Source organism: Coregonus lavaretus (genome assembly GCF_964263955.1).
Source record: "Coregonus lavaretus genome assembly, chromosome: 16".
NCBI lineage: Eukaryota > Metazoa > Chordata > Actinopteri > Salmoniformes > Salmonidae > Coregonus > Coregonus lavaretus.
The window spans coordinates 46,399,694-46,417,083 of record NC_140003.1 but is presented as its reverse complement, the minus strand read 5'-3'; the positions used below and the strand labels follow the sequence as shown (position 1 = coordinate 46,417,083).

The window sequence follows — 17,390 nt, the reverse complement described above, 5'->3', positions numbered from 1 at the left end:
ATAGCCTATCAGAAGAACAGGGGTAGGCCTAAATCTTGTTGACGCGATCAGCTGTGTCTCCCCCGCACTGTGCATACTTATCTGACAGTCAAACGCTGTCACACGCATTCAAGTTTGATAGGTTACTGAACTGAAGGAGAGGACGCATCAATTCAGTCACAACAGATAAGAAATATTAGTGAACCGGCGATTCGTAACATTTGTATCGGTTTTCTGACCAACGCATTAAATCGGTTTGGGCTCCCGCGGACCTGATCCACTGGTATCTGAAACATTTGAACCGAGGACCGATGCGTGTCGGTGAGTCGTTACATCCCAACTATTAACCGTGTCATCTCGTTCCACCACACAATGTTCTGTTACTACTGACTCTTGAGTTGCTGCTGATGCGAGTCAGCAAGGTGTCCAGGATGGTGTCGTTGTCATGGCGATGCATGAGGATGAAGCGCAGGAAGGTTTTGAGGAGAGCCGTTTCCGTGACGCTGCGCAGGAACAGATCCAGGTAGGCTGTGCTGGCTATCATCTCATCTACAGACGACTGGAGGGTGGGAGAGAGAGAGGGAGATGGGGAGAAGGGGGCGAGAGAGTGGGGGGGGGAGAGAGAGAGGGGGGAGAGAGTGGGAGAGCGAGAGAGAGAGAGGGGGAGAGAGAGAGAGTGGGGGAGAGAGGTGGAGGGAGAGAAATAGAGGGGGGGAGAGAGAGAGAGAGAGAGAGAGAGAGAGAGAGAGAGAGAGAGAGAGAGAGAGAGAGAGAGAGAGGGAGAGAGAGAGGGAGAGAGAGAGAGAGAGAGGGAGAGAGAGAGAGAGAGAGAGAGAGAGAGAGAGGAAGAGAGAGGGAGAGAGAGAGAGAGAGAGAGAGGGAGAGAGAGGGAGAGAGAGAGAGAGAGAGAGAGAGGGAGAGAGAGAGGGAGAGAGAGAGAGGGAGAGAGAGAGGGAGAGAGAGAGAGAGGATGAACAATGCATGAACATTTACATTTTGGTCATTTAGCAGATGCTCTTATCCAGAGCGACTTACTGTAGTGAGTGCATACATTTTCATACTTTTTATATATATATATATACACAGTGGGGGAAAAAAGTATTTAGTCAGCCACCAATTGTGCAAGTTCTCCCACTTAAAAAGATGAGAGAGGCCTGTAATTTCCATCATAGGTACACATCAACTATGACAGACAAATTGAGGAAAAAAAATCCAGAAAATCACATTGTAGGATTTTTAATGAATTTATTTGCAAATTATGGTGGAAAATAAGTATTTGGTCAATAACAAAAGTTTCTCAATACCTTGTTATATACCCTTTGTTGGCAATGACACAGGTCAAACGTTTTCTGTAAGTCTTCACAAGGTTTTCATACACTGTTGCTGGTATTTTGGCCCATTCCTCCATGCAGATCTCCTCTAGAGCAGTGATGTTTTGGGGCTGTCGCTGGGCAACACAGACTTTCAACTCCCTCCAAAGATTTTCTATGGGGTTGAGATCTGGAGAATGGCTACTCCAGGACCTTGAAATGCTTCTTACGAAGCCACTCCTTCGTTGCCCGGGCGGTGTGTTTGGGATCATTGTCATGCTGAAAGACCCAGCCACGTTTCATCTTCAATGCCCTTGCTGATGGAAGGAGGTTTTCACTCGAAATCTCACGATACATGGCCCCATTCATTCTTTCCTTTACACGGATCAGTCGTCCTGGCCCCTTTGCAGAAAAACAGCCCCAAAGCATGATGTTTCCACCCCCATGCTTCACAGTAGGTATGGTGTTCTTTGGATGCAACTCAGCATTCTTTGTCCTCCAAACACGACGAGTTGAGTTTTTACCAAAAAGTTCTATTTTGGTTTCATCTGACCATATGACATTCTCCCAATCCTCTTCTGGATCATCCAAATGCACTCTAGCAAACTTCAGACGGGCCTGGACATGTACTGGCTTAAGCAGGGGGACACTTCTGGCACTGCAGGATTTGAGTCCCTGGCGGCGTAGTGTGTTACTGATGGTAGGCTTTGTTACTTTGGTTCCAGCTCTCTGCAGGTCATTCACTAGGTCCCCCCGTGTGGTTCTGGGATTTTTGCTCACCGTTCTTGTGATCATTTTGACCCCACAGGGTGAGATCTTGCGTGGAGCCCCAGATCGAGGGAGATTATCAGTGGTCTTGTATGTCTTCCATTTCCTAATAATTGCTCCCACAGTTGATTTCTTCAAACCAAGCTGCTTACCTATTGCAGATTCAGTCTTCCCAGCCTGGTGCAGGTCTACCATTTTGTTTCTGGTGTACTTTGACAGCTACTTTGACTATGGTCTTGGCCATAGTGGAGTTTGGAGTGTGACTGTTTGAGGTTATGGACAGGTCTTTTATACTGATAACAAGTTCAAACAGGTGCCATTAATACAGGTAATGAATGGAGGACAGAGGTGCCTCTTAAAGAAGAAGTTACAGGTCTGTGAGAGCCAGAAATCTTGCTTGTTTGTAGGTGACCAAATACTTATTTTCCACCATAATTTGCAAATAAATTCCTTAAAAATCCTACAATGTGATTTTCTGGATTTTTTTTCCTCAATTTGTCTGTCATAGTTAACGTGTACCTATGATGAAAATTACAGGCCTCTCTCATCTTTTTAAGTGGGAGAACTTGCACAATTGGTGGCTGACTAAATACTTTTTTACCCCACTGTATATACACACTTCCAGTCAAAGGTTTGGACACACCTACTCACACCTACTAATTTTTACTATTTTCTACATTGTAGAATAATAGTGAAGACATCAAAACTATGAAATAACAGATATGGAATCATGTAGTAACCAAAAAAAGTGTTCAACAAATCAAAATGTATTTTAGATTTTAGATTCTTCAAAGTAGCCACCCTTTGCCTTGATGACAGCTTTGCACACTCTTGGCATTCTCTCAACCAGCTTCACCTGGAATGCTTTTCCAACAGTCTTGAAGGAGTTCCCACATATGCTGAGCACTTGTTGGCTTCTTTTCCTTCACTCTGCCGTCCAACTCATCCCAAACCATCTCAATTGGGTTGAGGTCAGGGGATTGTGGAGGCCAGGTCATCTAATGCAGCACTCCATCACTCTCCTTCTTGGTAAATTAGCCCTTACACAGCCTGAAGGTGTGTTGGGTCATTGTCCTGTTGAAAAACAAATGATAGTCCCACTAAGCGCAAACCAGATGGGATGGCGTATCGCTGCAGAATGTTGTGGTAGCCATGCTGGTTAAGTGTGCTTTGAATTCTAAATAAATCACTAACAGTGTCACCAGCAAAGCCCCCCCCCCACACCATCGCACCTCCTCCTCCATGCTTCACGGTGGGAACCAAACATGCAGAGATCTTCCATTCACCTACTCTGCGTCTCACAAAGACATGGCGGATCTCAAATTTGGACTCATCAGACCAAAGGACATATTTCCACTGGTCTAATGTCCATTGCTCATGTTTCTTAGCCCAAGCAAGTCTCTTCTTGTTATTGGTGTCCTTTAGTAGTGGTTTCTTTGCAGCAATTTGACCATGAAGGCCTGATTCACACAGTCCCCTATGAACAGTTGATGTTGAGATGTGTCTGTTACTTGAACTCTGTGAAGCATTTATTTGGGCTGCAATTTCTGAGGCTGGTAACTCTATTGAACTTATCCTCTGCAGCAGAGGTAACTCTGGGTCTTCCATTCCTGTGGTGGTCCTCATGAGAGCCAGTTTCATCATAGCGCTTGATGGTTTTTGCGACTGCACTTTAAGAAACGTTCAAAGTTCTTGACATTTTCCGGATTGGCTGACCTTCATCTCTTAAAGTAATGATGGACTGTCGTTTCTCTTTGCTTATTTTAGCTGTTCTTGCCATAATATGGACTTGGTCTTTTACCAAATAGGGCTATCTTCTGTATACCTCCCCTACCGTGTCACAACACAACTGATTGGCTCAAACACATTAAGTTAACACACAAATTAACTTTTAACAAGGCACACCTGTTAATTGAAATGCATTCCAGGTGACTACCTCATGAAGCTGGTTGAGAGAATGCCAAGAGTGTGTAAAGCTGTCATCAAGGCGAAGGGTTGCTACTTTGAAGAATCTCAAATATAAAATATATTTTGATTTGTTTAACACTTTTTAGGTTACTACATGATTCCATATGTGTTATTTCATAGTTTTGATGTCTTCAATATTATTCTAGAATGTAGAAAATAGTAAAAATAAAGAAAAACCTTTGAATGAGTAGGTGTGTCCAAACTTTGGACTGGTACTGTATATTTTCCATACATACTAAGATATTAAGATATAATTCTGATGAAAGGTTGTTGGCAGAATGGCAAAAAGAGTATAATAATACATGTTTTAAACATTTATAATACTGAGGAGCAGTCTAGCTGCTACTTTTAATAATCAACCAATCAGCGAGATGCTCAGGCTAGATGACAACGTCCCCCTACCTTGTGTAGGGCGGGTCCCATGACGGGAACCAGGAAGCCGTTGTGAACGTAATCCACCAGCTGCCTGCGGACCAGGGGGTGTGCCACCTGGATGACAGCGTTGCAGAACTCCAGAGAGTTCATAAAGAGCATCAGGGAGGACACGCCCATCCAGTCCTCCCTCCGCAGAGCGTGCCAGTCATCCCCCCGTACCTCTATCTTCCTAGGCAGAGAGGAGTAGAGAGCACTGAGTCCTGTGGCCAGCACCTGGAGGTGGGAGGAGAGGAAGAGGGGAGGAGGTTGTTAGTGGGTGTTTAGGACTGAATTAAAGAGGAAAAGGGTAGACACTATTTAACTGTAACTCCACCTGTAACTGATATTTTCCAAAAAAATGGCCTTAAATGATAAAGTAATTCTGATGTATTTTTTTACATAGTGGTGAAGCCAGTCCACAAGGTGGCGCAGCGCCCCTCTTAATTTTTTTGGGGAGAACCCTGTGTAGTGCGAGCTAGCCTCTGAGATAAAGCCCCATCTACAGCCTGACATTACCATGGGAATCAACTGGACAAGCCCTTTTCTGACCGGGGTCATGAATCATGATCTCACACACTCACACAGCTCAGAGAAGTCAGCTCAGAGAAGTCAGCTCAGACAGATCCAGCTAATTTCTATTCACATTTACATTTACATTTTAGTCATTTAGCAGACGCTCTTATCCAGAGCGACTTACAGTTAGTGAGTGCATACATTTTATTTATTTATTTTTTATACTGGAATCAAACCCACAACCCTGGCATTACAAATGCCATGCTCTACCAACTGAGCTACATCCCTGCCGGCCATTCCCTCCCCTACCCTGGACGACGCTGGGCCAATTGTGCGCCGCTCCATGGGTCTCCCGGTCGCGGCCGGCTACGACAGAGCCTGGATTCGAACCAGGATCTCTAGTGGCACAGCTAGCACTGCAATGCAGTGCCTCACTGCACCACTCGGGAGGAGTACTATTGACATAGTACTAGCTCAAAACATTTTCATTCTTAAAAAATGACCAGTTAATCAGTGGGTGATGGTGATTTCAGATCAAATGACCAGTTAATCAGTGGGTGATGGTGATTTCAGATCAAATGACCAGTTAATCAGTGGGTGATGGTGAGTTCAGATCAAATGTGTGTGTGGGGGGGGGGGGGGACATTGGGGTGGTAGATGCTCAGTCTGCCCAATGTCTCAGCTCAGGGGCCTACTCACACCATTGGCATTAACACACACACACTTCTTCCTCTTATGAGAGCTCATCCGTGAGTCCATTGGCACAGAGTTGGGGAGGGCAGCCAATAGGGTCGGGTCACAGCATCCAGCCAGCCCAGAGGAGGAGGAGAGGAGGAGGAGGAGGAGGAGGAGGAGGAGGAGGAGGAGGAGGATAGGTACAGGGAGGAGAGGAGGAGGAGGAGGAGAGGTACAGGAGAGGAGGAGGAGGAGGAGGAGGAGGAGAGGTACAGGAGAGGAGGAGGAGGAGATACAGGGAGGAGAGGAAGAGGAGGAGGAGAGGAGGAGAGGAGGAGGAGGAGGAGGAGGAGAGGTACAGGAGAGGAGGAGGAGGAGGAGGAGGAGGAGGAGAGGTACAGGAGAGGAGGAGGAGGAGATACAGGGAGGAGAGGAAGAGGAGGAGGAGGAGGAGGAGAGGAGGAGGAGAGAGGTACAGGAGAGGAGAAGGAGGAGGAGGAGGAGAGGAGGAGGAGAGAGGTACAGGAGAGGAGGAGGAGGAGGAGAGAGGTACAGGAGAGGAGGAGTGCTAACCACATACAGCACAGAGACAGACAGAGCAGTAACAGACAGACAGACAGACAGACAGACAGAGCAGTAACAGACAGACAGACAGAGCAGTAACAGACAGACAGACAGAGCAGTAACATAGTTAGGCTGAAACCCACACACACCCACACACACACGGCAAGCAGAGCAGACGTAAACATCAGTAAAACAGACAGTGAATACACCTCAGTAATCTAAATCTAATATAGTCTTTAATCTGATCCAAACAGATATTAGCGGTTCCACGTGTTCTGAGGCAGGCAGCATGTCACAAAAAACATGGCTGTGTAAACTGCTTTCACATGCAGTAGGCTACTCTGACTGTAGAATAGAGGGAGAAAACACACACACACACACACACACACACACACACACACACAATGTTTAGCATGAAACGGAGTGGAATGTTATCTTAACAGACTGATCCTACCCAGGCTACCACCACATACCAGCCAGGTCATGCTATGTGTCACATCAAATGGAGCATCATGTGCTGCTGCTTCTGATACAAATGTTATGGTACATTATATGACAGCCTACATCTGCTTATATCATATGGCCTAACCCTCAACATATGGCCTAACCCTCAACCTATGGCCTAACCCTCAACATATGGCCTAACCCTCAACCTATGGCCTAACCCTCAACCTATGGCCTAACCCTCAACCTATGGCCTAACCCTCAACCTATGGCCTAACCCTCAACCTATGGCCTAACCCTCAACCTATGGCCTAACCCTCAACCTATGGCCTAACCCTCAACATATGGCCTAACCCTCAACCTATGGCCTAACCCTCAACCTATGGCCTAACCCTCAACCTATGGCCTAACCCTCAACCTATGGCCTAACCCTCAACCTATGGCCTAACCCTCAACCTATGGCCTAACCCTCAAACTATGGCCTAACCCTCAACCTATGGCCTAACCCTCAACCTATGGCCTAACCCTCAACCTATGGCCTAACCCTCAACCTATGGCCTAACCCTCAACCTATGGCCTAACCCTCAACCTATGGCCTAACCCTCAACCTATGGCCTAACCCTCAACATATGGCCTAACCCTCAACCTATGGCCTAACCCTCAACCTATGGCCTAACCCTCAACCTATGGCCTAACCCTCAACCTATGGCCTAACCCTCAAACTATGGCCTAACCCTCAACCTATGGCCTAACCCTCAACCTATGGCCTAACCCTCAACCTATGGCCTAACCCTCAACCTATGGCCTAACCCTCAACCTATGGCCTAACCCTCAACCTATGGCCTAACCCTCAACATATGGCCTAACCCTCAACCTATGGCCTAACCCTCAACATATGGCCTAACCCTCAACCTATGGCCTAACCCTCAACCTATGGCCTAACCCTCAACCTATGGCCTAACCCTCAACCTATGGCCTAACCCTCAACCTATGGCCTAACCCTCAACCTATGGCCTAACCCTCAACCTATGGCCTAACCCTCAACCTATGGGCAACATATGGCCTAACCCTAACCCTTACATAGTCCTGTGTAGCTCAGTTGGTAGAGCATGGCGCTTGCAACGCCAGGGTTGTGGGTTCGATTCCCACGGGGGACTAGTATGGAAAAAAAGTATGCAAATGTATGTAAGTCTCTCTGGATAAGAGCGTCTGCTAAATGACGTGAATGTAATGTAAATAACCCTCAACATATGCATGAATACTAGTGCTACAGAACAGTAGCAGTCAAACTGTACGGTCTGCAGCAGGGGGTCAAGCAAAACTGTCAGCCAAAGGGGAAGCTCCAACTGGTCCAGTAACTGACTCAGGCTCAAAAAGGTACACATTAGAGTGACAGGACCAATATGAAACTATCTGACGGTTTAGCAAGAGAAGTGTTGATAAGACGTGCTATCTATCAGTTAGAGGGCTGGCTGAAGGAAGAGGAAGCTGCACCACAGACTTCTCTGTCCTCTTATCTCACACACACAGTCATCATCATCAGCATGTGCCTGTCAGTCGGAAGGAAGGAAGGAAGGAAACAGTGGTTCCAGATCCTCAGTGAGATACAATCAGCCCACAGACAAAGTTAGTGAAGGAAATATTGAATTAATCATGGGTTTAGAAAAACATGTAGCGCTTTGTCATGCTGTTTATTCAAGCTCTGGGTTTTCCTCATAATCCTTTCAAATGATGGCACAGAATCCAGATAATCCACAAAGACTTGTAAAGGTCTCCTGTAGCCAACTTGATTTTCTAAGATTTTCTTCACACCACCAGTGAAAGTACAGAATGAACGGTCAGTGAAAGAGGTAACATACACTACCGTTCAAAAGTTTGGGGTCACTTAGAAATGTCCTTGTTTTCGAAAGAAAAGCAATTTTTTTGTCCATTAAATTAACATCAAATTGATCAGAAATACAGTGTAGACCTTGTTAATGTTGTAAATGGCTATTGTAGCTGGAAACTGCAGATTTTTTATGCAATATTTACATAGGCGTACACAGGCCTGGCCTTCTTGAGACTAGTTGAGTATCTGGAGCATCAGCAATTGTGGGTTTGATTACAGGCTCAAAATGGCCAGAAACAAATAACTTTGTTCTGAAACTCGTCAGTCTATTCTTGTTCTGACAAATGAAGGCTATTCCATGTGAGAAATTGCCAAGAAACTGAAGATCTCGTACAAAGCTGTGTACTACTCCCTTCACAGAACAGCGCAAACTGGCTCTAACCAGAATAGAAAGAGGAGTGGGAGGCCCCGGTGCACAACTGAGCAAGAGGACAAATACATTTGAGTGTCTAGTTTGAGAAACAGACGCCTCACAGGTCCTCAACTGGCAGCTTCATTAAATAGTACCCGCAAAACACCAGTCTCAACGTCAACAGTGAAGAGGCGACTCCGGGATGCTGACCTTCTAGGCAGAGTTGCAAAGAAAAAGCCATATCTCAGACTGCCCAACTAAATCTTTTATTTTTATTGGCCAGTCTGAGATATGGCTGTATAGCACTTTGTGACAACTGCTGATGTAAAAAGGGCTTTATAAAATACATTTGATCAATTGATTGATCACTCACCGGGCAGAAGTAGGAGTTCTCTGCGATGTAGCATGCCACGCCCTGGTTGCTGGCGGAGGTTGCCATGACGAGGAGCAGGGCGTCGCGGGCCTGCTGTCCGATGGCCCCATCACGGTGGAGGAAGGGGATCAGCAGGGAGAAGATGAGCAGGTTGGTTGGACCCTGTTGGGCCGGCGCCGTCCTGAACAACAGCTCCAACACCGCAGGAGCACGCGCCATCGACACACAGATCTGGTGATGGGGACCAGAATATCTTGTTCAGTTCATGAAAACACATAAAAACAACACAATGCCCACCACCTAAGCCCCTTTACAAGCCAGGAGAAACCTTTAGACATTATATGGATTAGAAAAGGTTAAAACAGCAGAAAACGTTAGTCCATGTTACTTTTTCAGATGAGATCAAATCAGTAACGTCAGAAGATAGCCTGATGCCATCCATGCCATCCATGATCCACGCTCCTTTCAAATCAATCAAAAGTATTTTATGAAGCCCCCTTTTTTTCAATCAGCAGTTGTCAAAGTGCTTTACAGATACCCAGCCTGAAACCCCAAAGAGCAAGCAATGCAGAAGCAGAAGCTCAGTGGAAAAAACTCTCTAGAAAAGGCAGGAACATAGAGAGGATTTGATGTAACGATTCACCAAAATGCATCGATCCCTGGTTCAAATGTTTAAGATGCGAGTGCAATGGTGGCACAGGAGCCCAAACAGATCCAAATGAAGCATGCATCGGTAAGAAAACGGATTGAAACGTTACACGAATCGCCGGTACAATGAACGTTATTTAATCATATATTTTTTTTTTGGGGGGGGGGGCCTTATTTCCGAAAATACCTCTAATCTGTTGTGACTGAATTGATGAGTCCATGTACCTGCGTATTACATGAATCTACAAGTCAGAGAACTGTGCGCACAGTGTGGGAGACACAGCTGCTGGCGCCAACCAGAGTGGCTTTCGCAATGTCAAATCATAGGCTTTATTCGTTGAGTGACAACCAATGTAATTTGCTGGGTCATTGTTACGAAATGCGCTGTAGAAAATGGGTGTTTTACCGGCAGAGCTGTGACGGGCTACCGGAGTGGACTCACATCTAACTGCTGAATGGGGCTTTTCCATTACCAGGTTCACCGTACTAAATATTTTTGGTAGTTCTGCTTTAAACAGTCAGTGCATTTGGTCATTTTTACATCAACATGGTAAAGGTTTAATTTCATAACAAGGACAGCGAGCCGCACTGGTCAGAATGGGAAAAGAGAGCAGCTCTCCTCCGTAAAGTTCAAAATGGTCAAAACCATTCGCTTTGAGACGGGTGAAATCCAAAGCTGCGTTATATTAATTGGCTATGTACAAAACATTATGAACACCTGTTCTTTCCATGACATAGACTGACCAGTTGAATCCAGTGAAAGCTGGATGTCACTTGTTAAATCCACTTCAAATCAGTGTAGATGAAAGAAGGATTTTTAAGCCTTGAGATATTTGAGACATGGATTGTATATGTGTGACATTCAGAGGGTGAATGGGAAAGACAAAATATTTAAGTGCCTTTGAACGAGGTATGGTAGTAGGTGCCAGGCACACTGGTTTGTGTCAAGAACTGCAACGCTGCTGGGTTTTTCACGCTCAACAGTTTCCCGTGTGTATCAAGAACGGTCCACCACCTAAAGGACATCCAGCCAACTTGACACAACAGTGTGAAGCATTGGAGTCATCATGGAGCCAGCATCCCTGTGGAACGCTTTCGACACCTTGTAGAGTCGTTGGTCCGGACGAACTGAGGCTGTTTGCAGGGAAAAGGGGTGCAACTCAATATTAGGAAGGTGTTCTTAATGTTTTGTACACTCAGTGTATGTCATAGTTAATTTCTAAAGATAAATATTTACATATTACTAGCTCAAAACATTTTTATCCGCTAAATGACAAGTTAATCTGTGGGTGATGAGGATTTCAGATAAAAAGTGGGGGAACAAAAACATAAATTGCCCCTCCCCCTCCAATCTGATAGTGGTAGATGCTGTCTGGCTTATGGTCAGCTTACACACACACACACACACACACACACACACACACACACACACACACACACACAGCTCAGCTTCTGATCTCCATCAGTATCAGATATTAATTTAGAATGGAAAATAAATGTGTTCATGCAACAATTGCTAGTGCATCGAATCGTATCGAACAGTTTCAAAACTAGAAGTATCATTCCTGTATCGTATCAGAGCCCATTTAACTAGACAGGCATTGAATCGTGCTTGTGAGGAGAGATGAATATCCTTACTAGAGAGGAAGCTCTTTTCCACTGTTCCACCCACCTGGTTGAGCAGCAGCACCAGGCTGTTCTCCAGAGAGGGAGGACAGCCCAGCTGGGGATCAGTACAGGCCCCCAGCAGGCCCAGCAGAGGCTGCAGCACCGCCTTGTGTTGGAGCAGGGGCTGCTGAGAATGGCCTATCAGCATCTCAAACAGCTTGAGTAGCGCCCCCTGGCTGTCGGGGTCCAATCCACGACGCAGGTGCCACTGCACCACACGCTCCAGGACGTTCTCAGTCACCACCAGGTCCAGGATGGGGCCCATGGGGGGGACGTTACCGGACGTTACCGCCCCGGAAGGGCCCTCGCCCCCCTCCCCCGGTCGCTCCTCAGCCAGGAGGCACAGCATCTGATCGGTGTGGTTCCGCACCGCGGTGAGGTCATCACTAGAACCTGATGGGTCCTGTTGCTCCAGCACCCAGGACAACTATAGCAGAGGGAGAGAGGAGGAGGGAGAGAGGAGGAGGGGTGGAGGGAGAGAGGAGGAGAGGTGGAGGGAGAGAGGAGGAGGGAGAGAGGAGGAGAGGTGGAGGGAGAGAGGAGGAGAGGTGGAGGGAGAGAGGTGGATGGAGAGAGGAGGAGGGAGAGAGGAGGAGAGGTGGAGGGAGAGAGGAGAAGAGGTGGAGGGAGAGAGGTGGATGGAGAGAGGTGGATGGAGAGAGGAGGAGAGGTGGAGGGAGAGAGGAGGAGGGAGAGAGGAGGAGGGAGAGAGGAGGAGAGGTGGAGGGAGAGAGGAGGAGAGGTGGAGGGAGAGAGGAGGAGGGAGAGAGGAGGAGAGGTGGAGGGAGAGAGGTGGATGGAGAGAGGAGGGAGGAGAGAGGAGGAGAGGTGGAGGGAGAGAGGAGGAGGGAGAGAGGAGGGAGGAGAGAGGAGGAGAGGTGGAGGGAGAGAGCAGGAGGGAGAGAGGAGGAGGGAGAGATGGAGGGAGAGAGGTGGATGGAGAGAGGAGGGAGGAGAGAGGAGGAGAGGTGGAGGGAGAGAGGAGGAGGGAGAGAGGAGGGAGGAGAGAGGAGGAGAGGTGGAGGGAGAGAGGAGGAGGGAGGGAGGAGGAGGGAGAGAGGTGGAGGGAGGAGAGGAGGAGAAGTGGAGGGAGAGAGATGGACTGGATTTCATTACTAAATACTAACTGCATTGTTCCATCAACCATTCAGTCTTAACATTGTTCACATAGTTAAAAAACACAGTGTTGTTGTGATACCCGAAGTGTGTGTGTGTGTGTGTGTGTGTGTGTGTGTGTGTGTTAACATGTCTGTTGTTGACGCCTAACAGCCAGAGAAAGCCTGCAGAATGACCAGTGAACAAGCAGCCCAGAGATGAACGTGCTGCTTAGCAGGAAGCCTGTTTCTAGACTGAGAGAGGTCTGCTTGTGTTGTGTCATGTTGTGGTGTGTTGTGTCATGTTGTGGTGTGTTGTGTCATGTTGTGGTGTGTTGTGTCATGTTGTGGTGTGTTGTGTCATGTTGTGGTGTGTTGTGTCATGTTGTGTTGTGTTGTGTTGTGTCATGTTGTGGTGTGTTGTGTCATGTTGTGGTGTGTTGTGTTGTGTCATGTTGTGTCATGTTGTGTCATGTTGTGGTGTGTTGTGTCATGTTGTGGTGTGTTGTGTTGTGTCATGTTGTGGTGTGTTGTGTCATGGTGTGGTGTGTTGTGGTGTGTTGTGTTGTGGTGTGTCATGTTGTGTTGTGGTGTGTCATGTTGTGGTGTGTTGTGTTGTGTCATGTTGTGGTGTGTTGTGGTGTGTTGTGTCATGTTGTGGTGTGTTGTGGTGTGTTGTGTCATGTTGTGGTGTGTTGTGGTGTGTTGTGGTGTGTCATGTTGTGGTGTGTCATGTTGTGGTGTGTTGTGTCATGTTGTGGTGTGTTGTGTCATGTTGTGGTGTGTTGTGTCATGTTGTGGTGTGTTGTGTCATGTTGTGGTGTGTTGTGTCATGTTGTGGTGTGTTGTGGTGTGTTGTGTCATGTTGTGGTGTGTTGTGGTGTGTTGTGGTGTGGTGTGTCATGTTGTGGTGTGTTGTGTCATGTTGTGGTGTGTTGTGGTGTGTTGTGGTGTGTTGTGTCATGTTGTGGTGTGTTGTGTCATGTTGTGGTGTGTTGTGTCATGTTGTGGTGTGTTGTGTCATGTTGTGGTGTGGTGTGTTGTGGTGTGTTGTGGTGTGTTGTGTCATGTTGTGGTGTGTTGTGTCATGGTGTGGTGTGTTGTGTCATGTTGTGGTGTGTTGTGGTGTATTGTGTCATGTCGTGTTGTGGTGTGTTGTGTCATGTTGTGGTGTGTTGTGTCATGTTGTGGTGTGTTGTGGTGTGTTGTGTCGTGTTGTGTCATGTTGTGTCATGTTGTGGTGTGTTGTGTCGTGTTGTGGTGTGTTGTGTCATGTTGTGGTGTGTTGTGGTGTGTTGTGGTGTGTTGTGGTGTGTTGTGTCATGTTGTGTCATGTTGTGGTGTGTTGTGGTGTGTTGTGTCATGTTGTGGTGTGTTGTGGTGTGTTGTGGTGTGTTGTGTCATGTTGTGGTGTGTTGTGGTGTGTTGTGTCATGTTGTGGTGTGTTGTGGTGTGTTGTGTCATGTTGTGGTGTGTTGTGTCATGTTGTGGTGTGTTGTGTCATGTTGTGGTGTGGTGTGTCATGTTGTGGTGTGTCATGTTGTGTTGTGGTGTGTCATGTTGTGTTGTGGTGTGTCATGTTGTGGTGTGTTGTGGTGTGTTGTGTCATGTTGTGGTGTGTTGTGTCATGTTGTGGTGTGTTGTGGTGTGTTGTGTCATGTTGTGGTGTGTTGTGTCATGTTGTGGTGTGTTGTGGTGTGTTGTGTCATGTTGTGGTGTGTTGTGTCATGTTGTGTTGTGGTGTGGCATGTTGTGGTGTGTCATGTTGTGTTGTGGTGTGTCATGTTGTGGTGTGTTGTGTCATGTTGTGGTGTGTTGTGGTGTGTTGTGTCATGTTGTGGTGTGTTGTGTCATGTTGTGGTGTGTTGTGTCAAGTTGTGGTGTGTCATGTTGTGGTGTGTTGTGGTGTGTTGTGTCATGTTGTGGTGTGTTGTGTCATGTTGTGGTGTGTTGTGTCATGTTGTGGTGTGTTGTGGTGTGTTGTGGTGTGTTGTGTCATGTTGTGGTGTGTTGTGTCATATTGTGGTGTGTTGTGTCGTGGTGTGTTGTGGTGTGTCATGTTGTGGTGTGTTGTGGTGTGTTGTGTCATGTTGTGGTGTGTTGTGTCATGTTGTGGTGTGGTGTCTTGTGTCATGTTGTGGTGTGTTGTGGTGTGTTGTGTCATGTTGTGGTGTGGTGTGTTGTGTCATGTTGTGGTGTGTTGTGTCATGTTGTGGTGTGTTGTGGTGTGTTGTGTCATGTTGTGGTGTGTTGTGTCGTGTTGTGTTGTGGTGTGTCATGTTGTGGTGTGTTGTGTCATGTTGTGGTGTGTTGTGTCATATTGTGGTGTGTTGTGTCATATTGTGGTGTGTTGTGTCATGTTGTGGTGTGTTGTGTCATGTTGTGGTGTGTTGTGTCATATTGTGGTGTGTTGTGTCATATTGTGGTGTGTTGTGTCATATTGTGGTGTTTTGTGTCATGTTGTGGTGTGGTGTGTTGTGTCATGTTGTGGTGTGTTGTGGTGTGTTGTGTCATGTCGTGTTGTGGTGTGTTGTGTCATGTTGTGGTGTGTTGTGTCATGTTGTGGTGTGTTGTGTCATGTTGTGGTGTGTTGTGGTGTGTTGTGTCGTGTTGTGTCATGTTGTGGTGTGTTGTGTCGTGTTGTGGTGTGTTGTGGTGTGTTGTGTCATGTTGTGTTGTGTTGTGGTGTGTTGTGTCATGTTGTGGTGTGTTGTGGTGTGTTGTGGTGTGTTGTGGTGTGTTGTGTCATGTTGTGTCATGTTGTGGTGTGTTGTGTCATGTGGTGTGTTGTGGTGTGTTGTGTCATGTTGTGGTGTGTTGTGGTGTGTTGTGTCATGTTGTGGTGTGTTGTGGTGTGTTGTGTCATGTTGTGGTGTGTTGTGTCATGTTGTGGTGTGTTGTGTCATGTTGTGGTGTGGTGTGTCATGTTGTGGTGTGTCATGTTGTGTTGTGGTGTGTCATGTTGTGGTGTGTCATGTTGTGGTGTGTTGTGGTGTGTTGTGTCATGTTGTGGTGTGTTGTGTCATGTTGTGGTGTGTTGTGGTGTGTTGTGTCATGTTGTGGTGTGTTGTGGTGTGTTGTGTCATGTTGTGGTGTGTTGTGTCATGTTGTGTTGTGGTGTGGCATGTTGTGGTGTGTCATGTTGTGTTGTGGTGTGTCATGTTGTGGTGTGTCATGTTGTGGTGTGTTGTGTCATGTTGTGGTGTGTTGTGGTGTGTTGTGTCATGTTGTGGTGTGTTGTGTCATGTTGTGGTGTGTTGTGTCATGTTGTGGTGTGTTGTGTCATGTTGTGGTGTGTTGTGGTGTGTTGTGTCATGTTGTGGTGTGTTGTGTCATGTTGTGGTGTGTTGTGTCATGTTGTGGTGTGTTGTGTCATGTTGTGGTGTGTTGTGGTGTGTTGTGGTGTGTTGTGTCATGTTGTGGTGTGTTGTGTCATATTGTGGTGTGTTGTGTCATGTTGTGGTGTGTTGTGGTGTGTCATGTTGTGGTGTGTTGTGGTGTGTTGTGTCATGTTGTGGTGTGTTGTGTCATGTTGTGGTGTGGTGTCTTGTGTCATGTTGTGGTGTGTTGTGGTGTGTTGTGTCATGTTGTGGTGTGGTGTGTTGTGTCATGTTGTGGTGTGTTGTGTCATGTTGTGGTGTGTTGTGGTGTGTTGTGTCATGTTGTGGTGTGTTGTGTCGTGTTGTGTTGTGGTGTGTTGTGGTGTGTCATGTTGTGGTGTGTTGTGTCATGTTGTGGTGTGTTGTGTCATATTGTGGTGTGTTGTGTCATATTGTGGTGTGTTGTGTCATGTTGTGGTGTGTTGTGTCATGTTGTGGTGTGTTGTGTCATATTGTGGTGTGTTGTGTCATATTGTGGTGTGTTGTGTCATATTGTGGTGTGTTGTGTCATGTTGTGGTGTGGTGTGTTGTGTCATGTTGTGGTGTGTTGTGTCATGTTGTGGTGTGTTGTGTCATGTTGTGGTGTGTTGTGGTGTGTTGTGGTGTGTTGTGGTGTGTCATATTGTGGTGTGTTGTGGTGTGTTGTGGTGTGTTGTGTCATGTTGTGGTGTGTTGTGTCATGTTGTGGTGTGTTATGTCATGTTGTGGTGTGTTGTGGTGTGTTGTGTCATGTTGTGGTGTGTTGTGGTGTGTTGTGTCATGTTGTGGTGTGTTGTGTCATGTTGTGGTGTGTTGTGGTGTGTTGTGTCATGTTGTGGTGTGTTGTGTCATATTGTGGTGTGTTGTGTCATGTTGTGGTGTGTTGTGGTGTGTTGTGTCATGGTGTGGTGTGTTGTGGTGTGTTGTGTCATATTGTGGTGTGTTGTGGTGTGTTGTGTCATGTTGTGGTGTGTTGTGGTGTGTTGTGGTGTGTTGTGTCATGGTGTGGTGTGTTGTGGTGTGTTGTGTCATGTTGTGGTGTGTTGTGTCATGTTGTGGTGTGTTGTGGTGTGTTGTGTCATGTTGTGGTGTGTTGTGTCATATTGTGGTGTGTTGTGGTGTGTTGTGTCATATTGTGGTGTGTTGTGGTGTGTTGTGTCATGTTGTGGTGTGTTGTGTCATGTTGTGGTTTGGTGTGTTGTGTCATGTTGTGGTGTGTTGTGGTGTGTTGTGTCATGTTGTGGTGTGGTGTGTCATGTTGTGGTGTGTTGTGGTGTGGTGTGTTGTGGTGTGTTGTGGTGTGTTGTTTCATGTTGTGTCATGTTGTGGTGTGTTGTGTTGTGGTGTGTTGTGGTGTGTCATGTTGTGGTGTG

General features: G+C 46.7%; 1 protein-coding gene across 1 annotated transcript in view; it reads right to left on the bottom strand.

Moving 5' to 3' along the window:
- Positions 1–17,390, bottom strand: part of LOC311143761 (FHF complex subunit HOOK-interacting protein 1B-like) — an 89,368-nt gene that overhangs the window by 22,380 nt on the left and 49,598 nt on the right. The window contains exons 4-7 of the mRNA XM_084179639.1: positions 11,569–11,991; positions 9,249–9,479; positions 4,428–4,673; positions 371–538 (exon numbers count right to left, since the gene is read on the bottom strand). Of these exons, the coding sequence (XP_084035765.1) occupies positions 371–538; positions 4,428–4,673; positions 9,249–9,479; positions 11,569–11,991 (1,068 nt within the window). The remainder of the gene's footprint in view (positions 1–370; positions 539–4,427; positions 4,674–9,248; positions 9,480–11,568; positions 11,992–17,390) is intronic.